Source organism: Cebidichthys violaceus, unplaced genomic scaffold (assembly GCF_023349555.1).
Source record: "Cebidichthys violaceus isolate CVI_PGR_0920_01 unplaced genomic scaffold, fCebVio1.0.p SCAF_10, whole genome shotgun sequence".
NCBI lineage: Eukaryota > Metazoa > Chordata > Actinopteri > Perciformes > Stichaeidae > Cebidichthys > Cebidichthys violaceus.
The window spans coordinates 15,691,148-15,709,943 of NW_027176263.1; the positions used below are offsets into that span (position 1 = coordinate 15,691,148).

General features: G+C 44.3%; 1 protein-coding gene across 1 annotated transcript; it reads left to right on the forward strand.

Moving 5' to 3' along the window:
• Positions 1–2,000: 2,000 nt before the first annotated feature.
• Positions 2,001–16,052, forward strand: papolg (poly(A) polymerase gamma). The gene is made up of 24 exons (XM_068727319.1): positions 2,001–2,491; positions 3,275–3,433; positions 3,807–3,873; positions 3,972–4,053; positions 6,451–6,560; positions 7,299–7,352; positions 7,841–7,952; positions 8,065–8,154; positions 8,962–9,100; positions 9,249–9,321; positions 10,916–11,036; positions 11,171–11,255; positions 11,693–11,746; positions 11,853–11,972; positions 12,618–12,727; positions 12,966–13,087; positions 13,192–13,349; positions 13,521–13,675; positions 13,904–14,106; positions 14,213–14,296; positions 14,383–14,442; positions 14,661–14,764; positions 14,881–14,981; positions 15,780–16,052. Exons 1-24 carry the CDS (start codon positions 2,475–2,477, stop codon positions 15,953–15,955), a joined length of 2,556 nt encoding a protein of 851 aa, XP_068583420.1. The 5' UTR covers positions 2,001–2,474; the 3' UTR covers positions 15,956–16,052.
• The last annotated feature ends 2,744 nt before the right edge of the window (positions 16,053–18,796 follow it).

Genomic DNA, 18,796 nt, shown 5'->3' on the forward strand with positions numbered 1-18,796 from the left:
TTGATGAAGTCGTTAGAGGATGATGATGAGAACTATATATTTGAGGTGTAGTGATATAAACTGCCCACTAGGTGGAGCTGTTCGCCCTGGTGAGATCACATAAAAGCTGTGGGTTGTGACGTTTCACAACTGGCAAACATTTTAACAATTTCAGTTTGAATATTTTTAAGTTTTTCTCCTTTTGTAATACAAATGTTGTCATATCTTACTGTACATAATGTTTTTGCTGAGAAATTATGACTCTTAAGGGAGCAACAACGTTCAGAACCTTTGACCTGACGCAAATTGAATTTAACAATATGAACATTTTAAGTCACGATATCCCGGCCAAAGTAATTGCGATTCACGATATTATCCCGTCAATCATCAAAATATGCTATGAACTCTTAAAAAGGCTCCAAACACACTGGAATCACTTTACATTACATTGTGGTAAGAAACTAAACGTTGTATTGCATCACAGATTAGACACACAAAATACTTTTAAGTGAAAAACAAACACTGCAGAAATGTAAAATCTTAACAAGTACATTTGTTGAATAATTATTAGACACGATATCTCATAACACATCATATAATAAAAGATAGCTCAAAAAGAGTTGCTATTTTTATCTTGAAAAACCTAAATATTACATTATATTTCACTATTGTCTGATTTTTTTAAAAGTTATTACAAACAAAAAACTTATTTTTGAATCAGCCTGTTTTTCCAGTGAACAATCAAACACTCTTAAAAAAGGTCATCATAAATCAACCCTGTACAAATAAAGGATGGATCGTTTTTTTAATTTTTTTAAAACATTTTTTTTAACGTGATAATTCCTGTATTTTCTTTTTAAATCAGGCTCTATTTTTCATGTCTTTACCATGATAGACAGCTTTTTCAAGCGACGATAATATTCACGATTATCGAAATATCGGAAATTCACCAGGATCAACTTATTGTGAGTGGGTTTTTTTTTTAAGGCATCTTCCCTTTGACCCGTTCTCTGTCACAGTATGGCAACATGTTTTGGCTGCTTAGTGAGGAAAGTGTAGTTGGATGCTGTGACAAGAATGATGAAGAGGGCCAACATCACTTCATCTTCCTCTATGCAGCACCACCTCTTCAAAGAGGACCTCCCGCCACACAAAACTGAAACAGCCTTGATAGCATGCTCACAGATTATTATTTATATATATATATATATATATATATATATATATATATATATATATATATATATATATATATATATATATATATATATAGTTATCTGAATTTATTCTAAGGATGCACACATTATGTGTCATTTTGTCTTTCTGTTCTGTATGTATGTATAATGTCATAAGAACATTTGTATTCATTGCAATCTTAATCTTTAAGACACAATATGATTGTGAACAATTGCATTTTGTTTCCAACGTTTTTATTCACAGCGGGAAAAGAATTGGTTCAAAATGTTGCCATTATTGTCCTTAAGCAAGAGTATCTGTTATTGGATATCAGTATCAGCTGCAACACACAGATATAAGCAATCGTCTGTGACGATTAGTGGCCCTAAAATCTCATACTTTATTATTATGTATTCATCCAGTTTCTTATTAGTTTTTATATTTAACCTTCCCTCCATCTATCTTGTTTTTCTGTCCTGGTGGACACAACAGAACTAAGCAAACATTAAAAACTGCAGTTTTTTGGCATAGAAATGCACTATGCACTAATGAAATATATATATTTTTCTTTTTTGTCAAAACAATCCCAAAATACAGTATGTCACTGTATCACAATAGCGACTGTCTTATTGAATACTTACAACAGTTACATGAATTCATACAGCATGTTTAATACTTAAATGACCACCTGTAATGAAGGGCTTCACATGTGGTTGGTTCTCCCACCAATGTATTACGATTTAGCTTTTTAAGCTAAGTCATTTAAAATATATCCCAATTCGATTTTTATCGTCGTATGTCGTGTTTCATCGACATAAACTCCACTTTGTGTGACAGGTGCGTGGACCGTGTTGCAGCCAGCAGCGGTGCTCAGCGGCTCAGCAGCAGAATCGGGCCTCGGAGGTCACGTGACTTGTGGCTTCGGCGAGGGAGGTGCCTAACTTCTGACGACGGTGTACCAGCGTGCTGCACGCAGACATTGTTCCGACAAAATGCCGTTACATTTGTAGTTTTGAATAAAAAAAAAAAAAAAAAAAAGTCCCAACAGTTTACGAAGCGCGTGTCAGGTGCAAGCGTTCCAATAAACCCTGCGCGTTTTGTAAACCATTTCGTTAGGTATGAATATTCTCTCCGCGTTACGCGCTGATACGTTATCTTATAAGAAGTGATTCCGGTTCAGTGGGAAGGTTTGAACTGCTCTCTGGAAAGTGACCATTGTTGTAATCAGGTCGAGGCTGTTATCATTTCTACTTGCTGACTTTCTTAGTTTTTTTTACGGGTTCACAGCAAGAAAAACAGCGCAAGCTTTTCAGAGTGTCATGAAAGAAATGTCAAGGTAAGTCGTGCATGTGGCGCATTATCCATTTGTGGCCGTTTTTGCTCGCGTTTTGAGAGTGTCCTGAAGAATAGGCTAAAAGCTAACGTTAGCCAACTGTCACAACAACCAAACAAGGCCCGCAGCCACCGTTTGCTGGCTAGCCCGCTTGTTTGTTGTTGGGTAACTATGGTGTGAATCCGCCTAACCAAATGAACGGATAGCACTCGCGTTTGTTTGATAAAATGCCAACCGTTGAATGGGTCTGACTGGTGTGCGAGTCGCTCGCTAATGCTCAACCTATTTTCCCGTAGCAGCCAGCTAACGTTTGCTAACTTGCTAAATTAGCCAATTTGTTAGCGCTTCCAACCTGTTTGTAGCCTCTCGGCTAACGTTCGTTCGCCGCCAGCTTGGATACTAACCTAGCTCGTTTCGAACACGTTTCTGCTATTTTAACGAAGTCACTTTTCAGATTTTGAGTCGCGCGCAACTGTGAAGTCGTGAATGCGCTTTGTTGTGTGAGTACTGTGCATTAAGCACATTGCTGTCAGAGTAGTATGTAGCGTGTTTACACATGGGGCTCGCGGCATTAATAGCAAGGGGGGGCAGAAACTAGCAAAGCACAACGCTTAACAAAATGCGGCCGTGGCACATAAATGCATCCGCTTTAACTCGGCATTCTCGCTTTTTAATTAAGACGAGGTTTGAGAAACTATGACGTGAAAACAAAACGAAAACCCCGTAGTTAACGTGAAGTGTCGAGTAGTAACGTTGGCTGTCACTGCATGTATTGTTCCCTCGCAGCAACATGCCTGGTGGGCAGCAGCCTCAGAAACACTACGGCATCACCTCTGCCATCAGCCTGGCACCCCCACGAGAACTAGACCACCAGTACACCAAGAAGCTCTGTGACGCCATGAAACCGTTTGGGGTGTTCGAAGACGAAGAGGAATTGAACCATAGGTGAGGAACAGGAAGTGTCTTTTTTTTTTTTTTTTCTTCTATTTACCATAACATCACCGTGAGCCGGTTACAAGGGGTGCACGGAAAAAACCATGACCGCTTTTGATACAATGCACCATCACGTCTCTGGTATTCTAAACAACATAGAAACTATTAAGCTTTACAGAAGGTAGCATTTATCGTACAGCTTGTGTACTGCATTGTGTTTGTTCCTATAGCTAAATATATATATATATATATATATATATATATATATATATATATATATATATATATATATATATATATATATGAATTTGTTTGGTGTGTATGATTTAGTGAGAGGGCCGGATTGTGAATGAAACGCCCGCTAACAGATGTATCTCCGTTTCAGACTTGCAGTTCTCGGGAAGCTGAATAACTTTGTGAAAGAATGGATCGCAGAGATTAGTGAATTAAAGGTGGGGTTTGTGTTGAATGCGTTTTTACAGGACGGTCATTAATGGTGGTCACCTGAAACGCACTGATTTCACTGTGTGTTCACTTGTCTCCCCTACAGAACCTCCCACCATCAGCTATAAGCTGCGTCGGGGGCAAGATATTTACATTTGGTTCGTACAGACTCGGAGTGCACACAAAAGGTACGTCGAGTAATTGCAGCGACATCAAATCACGTCAAACATCGATGACGTCCCATGTACCATGTTCTGTGTGCTCGGCTCATATTGGCGTTGAACGGGTCCAGAGAGCGATGGAGCTTATCTGAACGTCACAGCGACGCCGCGCTCGTCCCCGTCTAATCGGGCCGATCTCGTTGTTTTTTTGTTTTTTTTTGAAAAGCACAGTTCAGCCTGACCACGCTGAAGCACGAGGCGGGCTTTGTCGCGTTCCCCTGCTTTTGAGGGTGTTTTTGAAAAGACTAGTTTTGAGGTCTAAGAGCTGTGTAAACGTCGGCCTGCTATAGACCGGAAGGTTCGTGTGAATGCAGTCGGAGAACCTCGTCGCTTTAAACGACAAACGCAACAAGTGAGAAGATGAAAGTCAGTTTACAAAAAAAACAATACATGCATAGCAGAGAGATACATTGCTATGTTTTTTTTGTATTTGTTGTGGAACAAAATTTTATAAAATCCTAAAACGATAGTTTTTACATGACTCTGAATTAGTACAGATGTTCCAAGCTAATCTGTACGATTGATCATGGTTCTGGTGGTGATTTCATTTTTGAACTCGTTGACTGGTGTCAGCTATATGTCACCGGGTGGATTTTCAGTGTGAGCCGAGCCATTGAGTAAAAAAACAAAGTCACCTTCACAGGGGGCACTCCCACATAGATTACTGTTGGTTGAAAACTTTATTTGAATCTCTGTGTTTTGTTCATCGTGGAGACAGAGTCTGTCCAAACATTCCCATCAATAACAGATCATCATCATCATCATCATCATCATCATCATCGTCATTTCTTTGGCTTTGCCAGTGTTAATGTAAGCCTAATTCACGCTTCATAATACAGAGTTGTGTTCATTTTTATGAAGCAACACAAATTCAAACGCATGAAAAGTTGGTGTGCAAAAGTAATGAACCCCCTCGCCTAATTGTGTACTTATGAACATTTGCTCAGCACGTCTCATTTATTAGAGAATATAAATTCCAGTTTGTGAGAAAGTAGCGTGTTATATTAGCTCGTCTCAGAGAGGATGGATTCTTTTCAGTGGGTTTTTTGGTGAGCTGCCGGAGCCTACGGTCTGTGGTTCACACAAGCTTTAGATATTTGAACATCTTGTTCCATGGTGGGTCAGTGAACACCCCTCTAGTGAAGTTACAAGCCTTTACGTGTCTTAAAACTACTACGATTCCATTTTAAAAACTCATCTTTTTGCTACGTTTACACTCAGCGTCTACACTACGGAGTTTGAAACCCCCCACCAAAAAACGGAGAGGTTTGTAAACGCTGCCGACGCCGTGTTCATTTGAAATCTCTGCGGTCGACTCGCGGTGTGGGCGGAAACGTAGCTCTTCTGTCCCACCGCCAAAAGACAAAAAAACCTACAGCGTTGATTACGCATCGACTGCTGTCTATACTAGCAGCTGTTGTCCAGTTAAATTCTGTATTTTCTAATGTTACTACTGCCTACGTGTGGAGGAAGCGGCTGTTATTGGTAGAGATTAGCGAGCGGCGTTATCCGCCCTACGGAGTGGACGGTGCAAGTCGTGGTGTTCAGCTTTGAGGAGAGTGATGGATGCAAAGCGGAGGACTTTCCGTTTCTTCTTAAAGAGGACGGTGATACTCACCGCAGGCCCGGTGTTTGTGAACAGTCCTAATCGTTTTAGTGGTATTTGTTTTCAGGCGCGCTCGTGTGGATGGAGGTCATTCAGACTGCGGTGCTGAAGCGCCCATGTGGACCTACTACTACCTACTACTGTAGGTACTTTTAAAGGGGAGCCGCGTGAGCGTGGATGTAGCCTGACACTACAAAAAAAAAAGTGATCGCGGCAGCTAGTCCGCCTTCACTGCCTTGTTGTTTGCCCACTCATGTGACCGTGGTGTAGTGTTAGCTTTTTAAGTTCCTCTTTTACCGATTGCATTCCCAAAAAATCCTAAAAGTGCCGTTCAGTTGTGGAGATTATCTTGCGGAACAAAATGTGTCATTATTTAAAACGTGCGTTTGCCACAGAGCTTATGCTCCGCATTAATCCAGAAGTGAAGAAGAATCCCGTTGGCTTGACGTCGTGCGACGCTAGTTTAGCCTGCAGAAATGCGTCGTACCCGCGTGCAACAGAGCGCACCGCGTGAGAGACTCTATACGGGCTCCACTTGAGTCCATCAGGGTTCAGAAGGACACCACTACATTTCATAGGCCTGGGACTGCACAAAGCAGGGTCAGGTCTTATCAGTTGGACAGCCGCCAAAAGCAATCGTGAGAAGCGGCTCGACTTGATTGTCCGTGATGTTTTCTCCCACGGACTCCCCTTAGCCTTGAAGGCAGCGACTTATCAGATTGTCGTTGCTGCTAAAAGTGAAAACCGTTTCTTTACAGGAGCCGACATCGACGCCTTGTGTGTGGCCCCGCGCCACGTAGAGAGGAGTGACTTTTTCTCGTCCTTCTTCGAGAAATTCAAACAGCACGAAGAGATCAAAGACCTGAGGGTAAGTGTCGGTAGAGAAGGGCCCCGTTTGGAGAAATCGGTCCGTTTTTTTTTTTTTTTTAAAGGTTCTTCAGTGAGGATGCAGGAGCAGCAGACCTCTTACATCACTGCTCCTGGGTGAGAACCCGCTGTTTAGCAGAGCTGAGTTCACTGTTTTTGGGAAGTAGAGCAATAACATGGCTGAAGTGTTCTTTGGCTGAATAGATGGCGGAGTTATAACGAAGTGACTCTCAGCAGAGAGCAATACCCACGAGCATCGCCTGTGTTGTTGTCAAGTCTGCTGTTTTTAATGTTAATTTCCCTAGGTGTGTGTGTGTGTGTGTGTCTTTATTAACATCGATATACACGATGGGGGAAAAGTCTGTTCCCCCTTTAGGTCATGTTTGTTTTGACACTAAATAATATTTATAGAATTATCAAATCAGCTGCTATTTGTTGAAGTGTATACTTCTGAGTAAATATCGTCCTGCAGATACTTTTCACATAGAGGTGGTGCACTTTGATTGGACCATAAGTGTTACTGTGTTGATCGGGTATTAAAACTCTGCTCTCTAAAGACATCCAGAAGAGCCAGGTCTACTTTGAATGAATAAGAAGAGAATGTTCTGAGCGAAGCTTCAAAGTGTTTGGTGCGGCTCTAGACTCTCGCCTCTTGCTCGTCATCTCGTCAGCTGTCTGTGTGGCGTCTCCTCGTCTCGCGTGTGTCGCTGACGTTGTCTCTTTTTGGTGCTTTCTCAAGGCGGTGGAGGACGCCTTCGTACCAGTGATCAAATTCAAATTTGACGGAATAGAGGTAAGTCCCTTCAAGAGCCAAGTGATGCTGAACTAAACTAAAGGACAAAGAAGGTGTTTTTAGTACAGACGTTGTTAAAATGTCAATGTCAGGTTTTTACTACACGTTTATCATGGCCAAAATATTAACAATAACTGTTACGATGCAAATGTGAGTGAGTGGGGAGAGTGTCTCGAACCATAACTGTGTATAAAATGATTTGAGAGGCACTGGATTATTTCCACAGTATTGTCATGTGTATTGTTAATCTATCAGTATTTCATTTCTGAATATTACGGTTATACCTCTAACTGTGATCCTAAGGACTGCTTCTGTTCGGCCGTCGGCTACAATAGCTTTGCAAAGAATGATGGTTTTGATCCTGCGGTTTTCATTCCTTGGTTATAATTCAAAGTCATTTAAGAGCTCCTCCTACTGAGCCGTACTGCGGGTCGCTTGTCCTCCGCCTCATCGGTTCCTCCCTTGTTTCTCTGTCTCCGTCTGAGCAGATCGACCTGCTTTTTGCCAGACTGGCCTTACAGTCCATTCCAGACAACTTGGACCTGAGGGGAGACTCCATCCTGAGGAACCTGGACATCCGGTGTATCCGCAGCCTTAACGGTGCGCCGCGTGGCCTTTTTTAAACCCTCTCCCACTGGAGAGCATCGCCTGAAGTGTACGAGTGAAGCGCTTCTCTCGCAGCGCTTTACCTGTCTGATGTTTTGTCTCTCAGGTTGTCGAGTGACTGATGAAATCCTGTACCTGGTGCCAAACAAAGAGAACTTCAGACTCACATTGAGAGCCATCAAACTGTGGGCGAAGCGTAAGTGGATTCAAGTCTTCTTGTAACTTTGCTCTTTAAGGAGAGAGTGCATGCGGTCCTTCTCCGGGAAAAAATACTGCACCGTGTCTCCTTTTTTTTTTCACAGCGCTACGCCTTTTTTTGCGGCCGTGTTTCTAGTGTTAATATCAGAAAAGCGCTCGTGATGTCACTGTAGGAAATGGAGGAGGAGCTTGTTTCGTCGGCGTCTATCCTGAGCTTTATACGTCACACAAAACTAGGGAGGATGTTATCCGTTTATCAATACTCTTATCGGTTCTTGATTATTTTCTTTTTGAAAAAAAAAAAAAAAAAAAAGACCGTTAAGGAAAGAATCAACATCGCTTTATTATTCTTGTACATAAACAAATGGGTTTTTTTGGAGAGTCAAAGAGAGGAGGTTTGAGACGCTGCTATTTTAAAAAGTAAGGTTAGACCTTCTCAGCAATCCAGCCTTTACTAATTTACACCCGGATCCCGTTTTCGAGGGAACGTCCCTAACGAAGAGAAAAGCTCATTTGTGGGATCAGATGGTCAGATAAGAGCTCGTGAGTGTTGTGCTTCCATCGCCGTACGCGCCGTCTCTTCGGAGGACCGTCCTCCTGCTTGTACGGCGACGCTAGTCCATCATACAACGAGGGTTAGAGTGGCGATATTGTTGCCATAGAAACATTTTTATAGAGCTTTTCCGATGAAGTGCTCTCCATCATCCAGCGGCAGGGGAAAAAAAAGACGCTTCATGGCTGATTTTGCAGCGTTCTTGTTGTATTCAGTAGACGTGTCCACCTCTTCCTCTCCGTCCTCCTGCAGGCCGTGGGATCTACTCCAACATGCTGGGCTTCCTGGGTGGAGTGTCTTGGGCCATGCTGGTGGCCAGGACCTGCCAGCTCTACCCCAACGCCGTGGCCGCCACGCTGGTCCACAAGTTCTTCCTGGTGTTTTCCAAATGGTGAGTGTTTTTTTGTTTTTGTTGGGGTTTTTTAGCTCGGCTCCCGCAGCGTCATATCGATCCCGCTCCACACGATGGCAGCGTTTCACCACCTCGTGCGAAGCCGGTTCACCCGTTTCAGTAGGTTTTTGTCTCTTCCGTCCTACAGGGAGTGGCCCAATCCTGTGCTATTGAAACAGCCCGAGGACAGTAATCTGAATTTACCCGTGTGGGATCCCAGAGTGAGTATGACACCGGTGGTTCATTCCCACATGTTAATGATGTTCTGTGTAGACGCACCGATCTGCTAAGTTGTGAGTTTGTGGGTGTGTTTTTAAATTAAGCTCACTAGATGAGAGTATAGAACCATTTGTCTTTCTCCTATGTCATGTCTCCTCATTCCTCTTGTCCTCACGTGACCCGGAACATTTGGGGTCCTCTGTCTTGAGTTCCTCTGCTCTTACCTCTGCTCGGAGGAGGCTTCCCCAGAGCAGCTTGGAGCAAGGAAGACTTCCCACGTGGACGTCCTTTTTCTTCTTTTTGTTATCAAACAGACACGCCCCTTTAGTAAAAAATGCTATTGAAAAGCAAAACAGCTGACGTTTGTGTTTTTAAATCCCATACTTACACCCCCACAGTCAAACGCTGTGTGCAGTCAGTATTGAAGGACACCTCTCCACACTCTTCTTGCAGGTTTTCCTGTGAATATTCTTTCCTTGGCCCGGGGCTTTGACTTGCTTTCACTGTTTTTCATAATAACACCATAAACATATTTACCACAGACTAATTGGTCTTCAGCCTGAAGTGAAAAACTAACTTTCTAGCTGCTGTAACTGCTGTGTCATGTCTGTTGTGTCCCTTCAGCAATAAACACATTTAAATTATCTCCTGGTGTCCTTTTCGTTCAGTCGCAGCACGGCCAACAGAAACCGTGCGTTGGGTCTGAAGTGTAGCTTTAGATTATTAGAAGATTTCCCGAATGTTCAGGCTACTTTTAAAGTATTTCTGTTTTCTATGAGACATGCTCGTCATAATCCACATGGAGAGCTGAAATGATTCCATGCACAGAATGTACTCTGGTGTTCGGAGTACAGGCTGTGTTTTTACCCCAAAGGTGACGAGGCACTCTCACGTAACCCCTCCCCCTTTTTAACACTTCAAACGTGGGCAAAGTCAGAGAATAGCTGGCGTCCAACGTAAGACAGATTACTAACTAAACGTGTGCAGTATACTTGGACAGACACTAACTGATCTGGACACTGTTTGAACACGGCCTTGCATGTGTCGTCCAGCAGCTGACATTTAGGCTCAATGTGCACATGTAATATTTCTAATTATGGAGATTGTTGACCAGAAATAGCTAAAATGATTAGCACTGGCAGAAGATGCTAACGCTCCGTTGTGGCTCTCAGAAAGGTGATCCAGCTGTGCAGCCTTCATCAGCGACCGCCAAATCCCTCCACATGAAGATTTAGAGGAGCACGTCTCATTTCCCATTTTGTTTCCTTCACTTCTCCTCCTTCGCATCACTTGAGGAAAAAGTGTAGATGAGGGAAAGTGGGTTGGGATGTACTGTGTGTGTGTGTGTGTGTGTGTGTGTGTGTGTGTGTGTGTGTGTGTGTGTGTGTGTGTGTGTGTGTGTGTGTGTGTGTGTGTGTGTGTGTGTGTGTGTGTGTGTGTGTGTGTTGTGAGCCCTTTGGTCTTACGTTGCCTTGCAGTACTGTGGCGCGTGAAGTTGCCCGACACGTAAAGTTTGGCGGGTTGAGTTTGCTGGTGAAGGCTCTCATCTCTCCCGTGGTCCCTCCGCCGTGTTTGTTTTCTTTCTTTTCCTTTTAGGTAAACCCATCCGACAGATACCACCTGATGCCCATCATCACCCCCGCCTACCCCCAGCAGAACTCCACGTACAACGTCTCCACGTCAACGCGCACCATCATGAGCGAGGAGTTCAAATACGGTAAATTAACCAAGCGGCATGAAATGACATATCTGTCCGCCTGCTTCCTGACCTAGTTTATCAAAAGGCATCGGTAACGATTGTTACCACATTTGGTGCTAACGTCTTTGTCCCACTGTGTCCGGCGTGAACAGGCCTCAGCGTCACAGATGAGATTCTTCAGGGAAAGGCAGAATGGTCCAAACTCTTTGAGCCGCCCAACTTTTTCCAAAAGTACAAGTAGGTGTTGCCCATCACTCACAATTCTTCTTGTTCCGTGTTTTTTTTTTTTTTTTTTAAAGTCAGTCGGCATCATGTTAAGCTATGTGGACACGAGTTGTTTGTGTGACAACTGTTTCGGCCATAGATTGCATTTATGCAGTTGAAACTAAATCGGGATGATGAAGTTTTCCTTTTTTTTTTTTTTTTTTTTTTTTTCGGGGGTTTGGGCACATTTGACTCCTCCTTACTTTGGTCAAGTAGAGTCTGGTCGACTCATTTTGTTTGTGAGAGTTCCTCCCACACGAGCGCCACGACTGCCTGTCTGCCTTTGTTCTGGTGGTGCTGCCGCTTCATTGTTGGAGACGCACTACCTGAGCCCCGGTGTGACCGGTTGAACAGGATGTTCCTCTGTGTAGCACGTTGACTTCATCTGATTTTTCTGCTCTGTGCTGCAGACATTACATCGTTCTGACCGCCAGCGCCTCCACAGAAGAAAACCACTTGGAATGGTAAGTGTCTGTAAAGAGTGACGCTCCACTGCAATAGATGGCCTTGTATTACCGGTGACTCTGTGAAACACCTGCTGATGGTTTCGTTTTTTTTCTCCCCTCTCAGGATCGGCCTGGTGGAGTCGAAGATCCGCGTTCTGGTGGGAAACCTGGAGAGGAACGAGTACATCACCCTGGCTCACGTCAACCCCCAGTCCTTCCCCGGGTCCAAAGAGAACCGCAACGAGTGAGTTCACTTGTATCCGTTCAAGCAGCTCGGTGGTAAAGGGCAACTCCTGCTAATCATTAATCGAACCCTTTCTAGGTTTTTGTTGTTTGTCGTTGAGTAATCGGAACATGTTGACATGTGTAAATACTGAAGTCAGTGGGTCATGAAGTCATAGTTTGCATATGTCTCATTGAGTTTAACACTTCCTCCAAACAGAAACTGTCAGTCCTGCTGTGTGTTTGGCTCCGTTAGCTATTAGCTCTTTAAGCCAAACAGAGCACCGGACTCCCACCCGATGCTAACCGCTAACTAGCTCTCCTCCCGACCGACCGACCGACTAAGTAATATACATTACTCTTCTACTCTGGACTGTAGCCGCAACATTCAGGAAGGTTTTTTAGCAGGCTGCCGCTGTAGAGCGGCGGGCTAATTCATTTAGGAATGAAGCGCTTGATTGCTGTGCAGCAGAGTTTGCTATGAGCGGTGCTTTATAACCCTCAATATCCTACTTGGTGATCATTTTAAATGTGTGAAGCCACACACACACACACACACACACACACACACACACACACACACACACACAAACGCATAATCTCCTGGCAGAGACGATAAACACAACTTGACTGTTTTCTCGTGGCTCCTTGTGTGTTTCTGTAACAGGAACGACTTTGTGTCCATGTGGTTCATCGGGATCATCTTCAAGAAAGTGGAGAACGCGGAGAGTGTGAACATTGACCTGACGTACGACATCCAGTCCTTCACAGACACCGGTAGGTCCCGTCACTCTAGTCAGGCTACATGTACATGTACTACCATTCTATATACTACAAGTATATGAAGTGGCTAGTTTGTTTTACCGCCTTTTGAAATAAATGCAGAAGATTCCGGTGTTCAGGGACAACTCGTCCGGCAGCCACTTGGTCTCTGCCTAGGAGAAAGTCCAACCCGTTTTTAATATATTCCTGTCTTGTCGTCAATGATGTTAACGCGGCGCGTCGTTCCCTGCAGTGTACAGACAAGCCAACAACATCAACATGCTGAAGGACGGGATGAAAATCGAAGCGACGCACGTGAAGAAGAAACAGCTCCATCAGTACCTTCCTCCTGAGCTGGTGCAGAAGAAGAAGAGGGTGAGACGTCGGGACCTGAATACATTATTCTACGGTTAATGACTTAATGTTTCTCTCTTCTGTTATTGTATCTCACTGCGTTTCTCCCCCCCCCCCCCTCGCAGAGCATAGCGGAGTTAAACCGCAGCTCCAACGGGGGGAGCTCCAAGCGGATCTCTCTGGACAGCAGTCACCTGGACAGCTCCAGAGACACGGACTCAGGGACTCCCTTCACCTCCCCGTCCAGCAAACCCTCTAAGCCCGCGTCCGACACAGAGGACAGGTGTGCTTCACGCCGTGTATTTCTCACCAAACGCCTTTTCATGTTGTTGCTGTCAAATGCAGATGTTCTATTCTAATGCAGATCCTGTTTTTTTTCCCCAGATGTTATTACTATTTACAATAGGCTCAAGTCCACAATATGATGCTGAGCGAATGTTTGTGTGTTTTGCAGCGTCAGCCCTCCCAAGCAGCTTTTTACGGAGGGCTCCCCAGCACCCAGCGCAGCAGCTACAGCAGCTACAACAGCTACAGCTACAGCTACAACTACAACTACAGCAGCTCCAGCTGCTACAGACCAGGGCATGTCCATCCCCGTCATTGGCTCCAGTGAGTTGATTTTTCCAGTGACCATTACACACTCTGGGATATTCTGTTCAACATTTTAATGTTTACATAAAGAGTCGCGTGACATAATGTCCCTTTTTGTTATATGGGACATCACAAACTCTTCAAATCTAGAGAATAATAATCACCAAAAAGCCATGTCCCTTAAATGGATGTCAAAAGACGAATAATCCCGATTTCTTCTCGTTTCGTCCCCCTCTGATCCCGAAGAGCCCGCGGTCAAAGCCAAACCCGCCTCCCCTCCGGCCAGCAGCTCCGTCGCCACGGCGCCGAGTGGCGACGTTCAGCCCAACGCCGCCAGCAGCCCCCGAGAGGAGCCCAACGGCCTGGAGGACCCGGTCAACGGCGCGCCTGCCAAGAGGCCGCACTCGCCCACACAGGAGGACCTGGCCAAGAGGCTCAAAGAGACGGAGGTGAGGAGGAGGAGCGTGTGTGTGTGAAAAAATATGAATATATATAAAAATTTGGTGTTTTGTATAAAAACGGCAGATTAAATTATTGACAATTTGTTTGCCGCAGGTGGTGTCAAATGATGACTCTGCATTTAAAGAGCCGTATCCACCGTCCTCTGACTCCTGCACACACGGAGAAGAACCCAATGCTGTAGGTGTCGTTTACTCCGGCTGCTCTTGTAGACCGTGTACAGACGGAGATTAACCGTTGCACATTTTGCCTCTCTCCACCATTAGACCCCACTGTCTGGATCAAAGGCTAAGCCCATTCCAACCATCGATACCTCAAGAACACAGGTAACGTCTGCTCTCTACGTGCTGGACTTGGGCTCCGTTAAAGCAGAGAAAATGATATATATGGAAAGTCTTCATGGAGTCCAACACTTTGATACCCACTTTAAAACTATGTCATGACATGACATTGTTCCACAGCTTAAGTGGCGCACGGATCCATGGATTTCCTAAGTGAATCGGGTTATTAAATAGATCTATAACTCCGCCTCCTCCTTCCTCAGAGACTTCCCAGCATGGAGCTGCCAGACGCCTCCTCGCCTCTACCAGCCAGCAACAGCTGCCGCGTCGTGAAAAATTCCATTAAACTGGCCCTCAACCGCCACAAGTGAGCAGCAACTAGTTTCCCAGAAATGGTTGTAGTGAATGTCTTTTACTTTCTAATGTTTTAACTTTGTATTTCTTGGCCTGTCTGTTTTTGTTTTGTTTTTATTGAATTCATAGCATCACACCTCCCAAGCCCCCAGTGTTTGAGGGCACCGTCACCCCCGACACTCTTCCTGTCAGCGAGGAGAAGGGCATGTCCATTCCTGTCATCGGCTCAAGTACGTGATGAACCGCTTTCTTTTTCTTTCTTTTTCTATCTTTTTCTTTCTTTTTAAGTCGTCACTTCTGGTAATTCATCCCATTTGTTTGGTCCGGACTTCATTTTCTTAAATGAAACCATGACAAATATTTGTTGTTCAGCTTTTGTTTCCCCCCCGATATGAAATGAGTCTTCAAAAACTAATTGTTGACCTTTTTTTTTTTTTTCTGCAAGCAAAAAAGACAAATATTTGATTTTAAAAAAGTGACCATTGATTGAAGACAAATTAGTTTCCATCCACAAATAATAACTAAGTGATTTTGAGACCGACAGACAAATGAATAATGAACAGATTCTTGACTGATTGTTCAGTCTTCTGCAAATCACACAAACGTGCCGGTCTTTGTTCTTCACAAGGAAGCTAACGTTAGCATACCATTAGCTACATCCGGGGTAAAGCTAATGTTACTCTGTCGGCTGTTGTTAGTTTAGACATTAAGACATTCTAGCTGCTTGTCCTGCGTTGAACTGAGACGGTGAGCAGTATGTGAGCTAAAGAAGTGTCAAACAGCCTCACCGACGTCTCAACAAAGACGGAGAGAGAATAAGAAAAGCACAACAGCAATGAGACCGAGATCTAACGTGAGCTGCTGAGCCTTTCGCTGTCGTTAGCTTCGGGGCTAGCCCCATTCACCTTAACCACCGGGTAGCAAACGAGAGCCGAGAACGCGGCTCCCTCAACCCAGACGCTCGCTAACCTTACGGCGGGCTTGCAAGGTGACCGCTATCTTTTGTCTCCTCCCCTTTCTTCCCGTAGAACACGTGGCCTCCAAACACGCGGCGCCCCCCGTCGGCAGCTCCATCCCCACGTTGGTGAGCCGAGGGGCCGACCCGCTGAACGGAGCGACCGCCAAGAGAGCCCACTCCCCCTCTCTGGAGGAGCAGGCCAAGAGGCTGAAGGAAACAGAAAAGGCCAGAATCCACACAGCTTGAACACACAAATAACAGACTCTGATTTCTACACGCGTAGAGTTGAGGCTTCACAGTTCAGTCAAAACACCGGAGGAGACGACTTTAGGGCGGGGGGGGGGGGGGGGGGGGGCGGGGCGGGTGTTTCAGGTCGGTCTGTCTCGAGTGTGAAGCAGCAGGATGGATACCTCACCCTCTCATCGTTAGAGTACAGATTTGCCAGTGGATAGGTGATTTGGTCAAAGCGGATGTTGTGAGGTGCTCTCGCAGCCAGAGGGCTTTGAACACAACAGTCACGGAGATATCCGACACCAGAACTAATCGTTATTTTTTTTACTCTCCTTCTCCCTCGGTGTTTAAAAGTGTACACAGTGCAGATGGAAAAGGAGTTGTTCTTTTCATTTCTTTTCTCTTCCTTCCCCCCCCCCCCCCCAGTTAACATGTTTTAAAACAGCCCAGAACATTTATCGACCCGCTTGCTACACATACTTCTGTTGTATGCTGATTTCTTTTTTTTTTTTCTCCCAAACAGAAACCTGTACAGTAAATGTTGATGTACATAACTTTTTTGTCTTAAAAAGAAGCAAAAGATCACTGTAAGTCTTTTGACCATTCTATTGTAGTTTTATCTAAAAAGGAAAAAAAAAAAAAAAGTTAAAAAAAAAAAATGTAATTTTTTTTTTGTTTTTTCTCTAATGCTTGTCCAAAAAAAGGAAGAAAAAAAAAATGTTTCCAGCCCTGGATATTTTTTTTGTAAAACACTGTATAGGTTTGGATACAGTTCGCAAGGAGGCTTTATTGAGGAGGTTCGCTCGGATACGACGGAAACCACAACCACCGCTCTTTGGACCACCACAGTGGACTCCAGGTTGGTATCGCGCTTTGCGGTGCGTAGGTGATCTGACACCAGTGCTTCTCAGGTGCCGGTAAGCTCGAGGAGGGGGGGGGGAACCATCCTTTACGGTAACGCTGAAGCTGTACGGTTACTGCTGGGATTAGCACGGAACACAAAGAGGACCCCGTCGGTAACGGCCACGCCAATCCCTCCTGTCACAAGTGTCACGCCTCCTGTATGTCTTGGACTCAAAGAAACGGTTGAGTCTTGCCGCCCCGGTGTGGTCGAGGCCCCAGATGTCAGCGCTGGACGGTTTAGATGGCCGCAAGAAGACAATGTTCCAATATCAGTTTTGTGTACGTACCTGTGATTGTGCGACGCCTAAAGTGAATTCTCAAGTTCATTCGGAGGGCTAGACAAAAACAAACAAAAAAAATCTTTTGTTCTGGATACCGTTTGACCCCCCCCCTCCCCCGTGGTCCGTTGAAGTCCTGCTTGAAAGAGTTTGCGGTGCTTTGTGTAAAAAAACGAAACTTGGTTTGAAGCTTTTTGGCTGTGTGTGTGTGTGTGTGTGTGTGTGTGTGTGTGTGTGTGTGTGTGTGTGTGTGTGTGTGTGTGTGTGTGTGTGTGTGTGTGTGTGTGTGTGTGTGTGTGTGTGTGTGTGTGTGTGTGTGTGTGGATTGGTTGTGTTCATGTGTTGGAGAGAGACGGAATTCCCTTCGTTTTTGGGTGTTAACCCTCCGCGCCTCCTGTGGAGGTTCTTAAAAAGCATCTCCTGGTGGTGGGGCTGGTCAGGAGACGACCCCCCCGACCTTCCATCTCTATGGTCTGAAATTCGGCGACTGTTTGATTTCAGCGCAGAAGATAATATGTATACAACAAAGTGTAAAGTGATGCTGAGGAGGCGCCGTCTTCTTCGCAGCAGGCAGAGAGACGCGGGGACACAGGCTCTTTTTTTTATTTTATTTTTTTCAGCATCAGTTGCCCCAAATAAATGTACAAAGAACAGTTTTGTTTTTTTTTTCCCACCCCCCAAAAGGCATATTCTTCATTATTGGGGAGTTTCTTATCACTTTATTTATATTTGCATATTTGTACCATGTGATTTCTTTTTCCTTTTTTTTTTTTCCTTTTTTTTTTTTTTTCTTTCTTTTTCTTTTTTTAAATAGCATTCATAGCAGGTAGGTCTCTTTTTAACGAAATCTGCACCACTCTGTTTCAGAACGACTCGTGTTTTGCTGTTTGGAGACATTTAACAAAGCAGGTCATTTAGATGTTTGTTTCTAAAAATGTATTGAAAGGGTATTTTTGTATGTGTTTATCACTTCCTTTAAATGAGTCCGTACACCCATTAAACCCCTAAAAACTACTCCGGTGTCTGTTCTTTGTTGTTGCCACATGCTGAGTCGTAACTGTAGACGGTGCGAGTGCACTGGGGGCCCACAGAGACGGAGCCCGCCAAGAAGGTGACGGAGCGCCATCTACAGGCGGATTTCCGTCGAATGTGGATTATCTGTTCTGTAACTGGCAGTTCATCAACGGTAACAAAATATTTTACAGGTAACGCTGAACTAAAGTTCACAAGTGTGAGTTTCTGCCCGGAAACTTGTAGCCGTACGCCGTTAGCAGCGGGGGCTGAGGTTAGCATGACGCGCGGCGGAGAGCCTCTGCGTGTAACTTAGTGTGCTTTACTTTAAAGTTAGTACAAAGTACATATAATAGTAATTAATGTGATAGAATTGGAAGATGAGCATTATAGAAGAAAATACAAGTACATAAAATAGAATAAAGACGTTTTAAAAACGCAGTAAACAAAGGCGTGTGAAAAGTTTTAACCTGAATTTCAAAATTTGCTATATTTGGATTTTCTTCTAAGATCTGGCAGTTTGTTCTAGTTGCATGCAGAACAGCTGCTACATTGACAAATAGCCACGGTGGCACGAATTGAAACTCCCTTCCTAATGCACAATTTTCTCCATTTTTTTTTTTTTTTTTTTTTTTTTTAACATTTTTCAATTTATTTAGTTTTT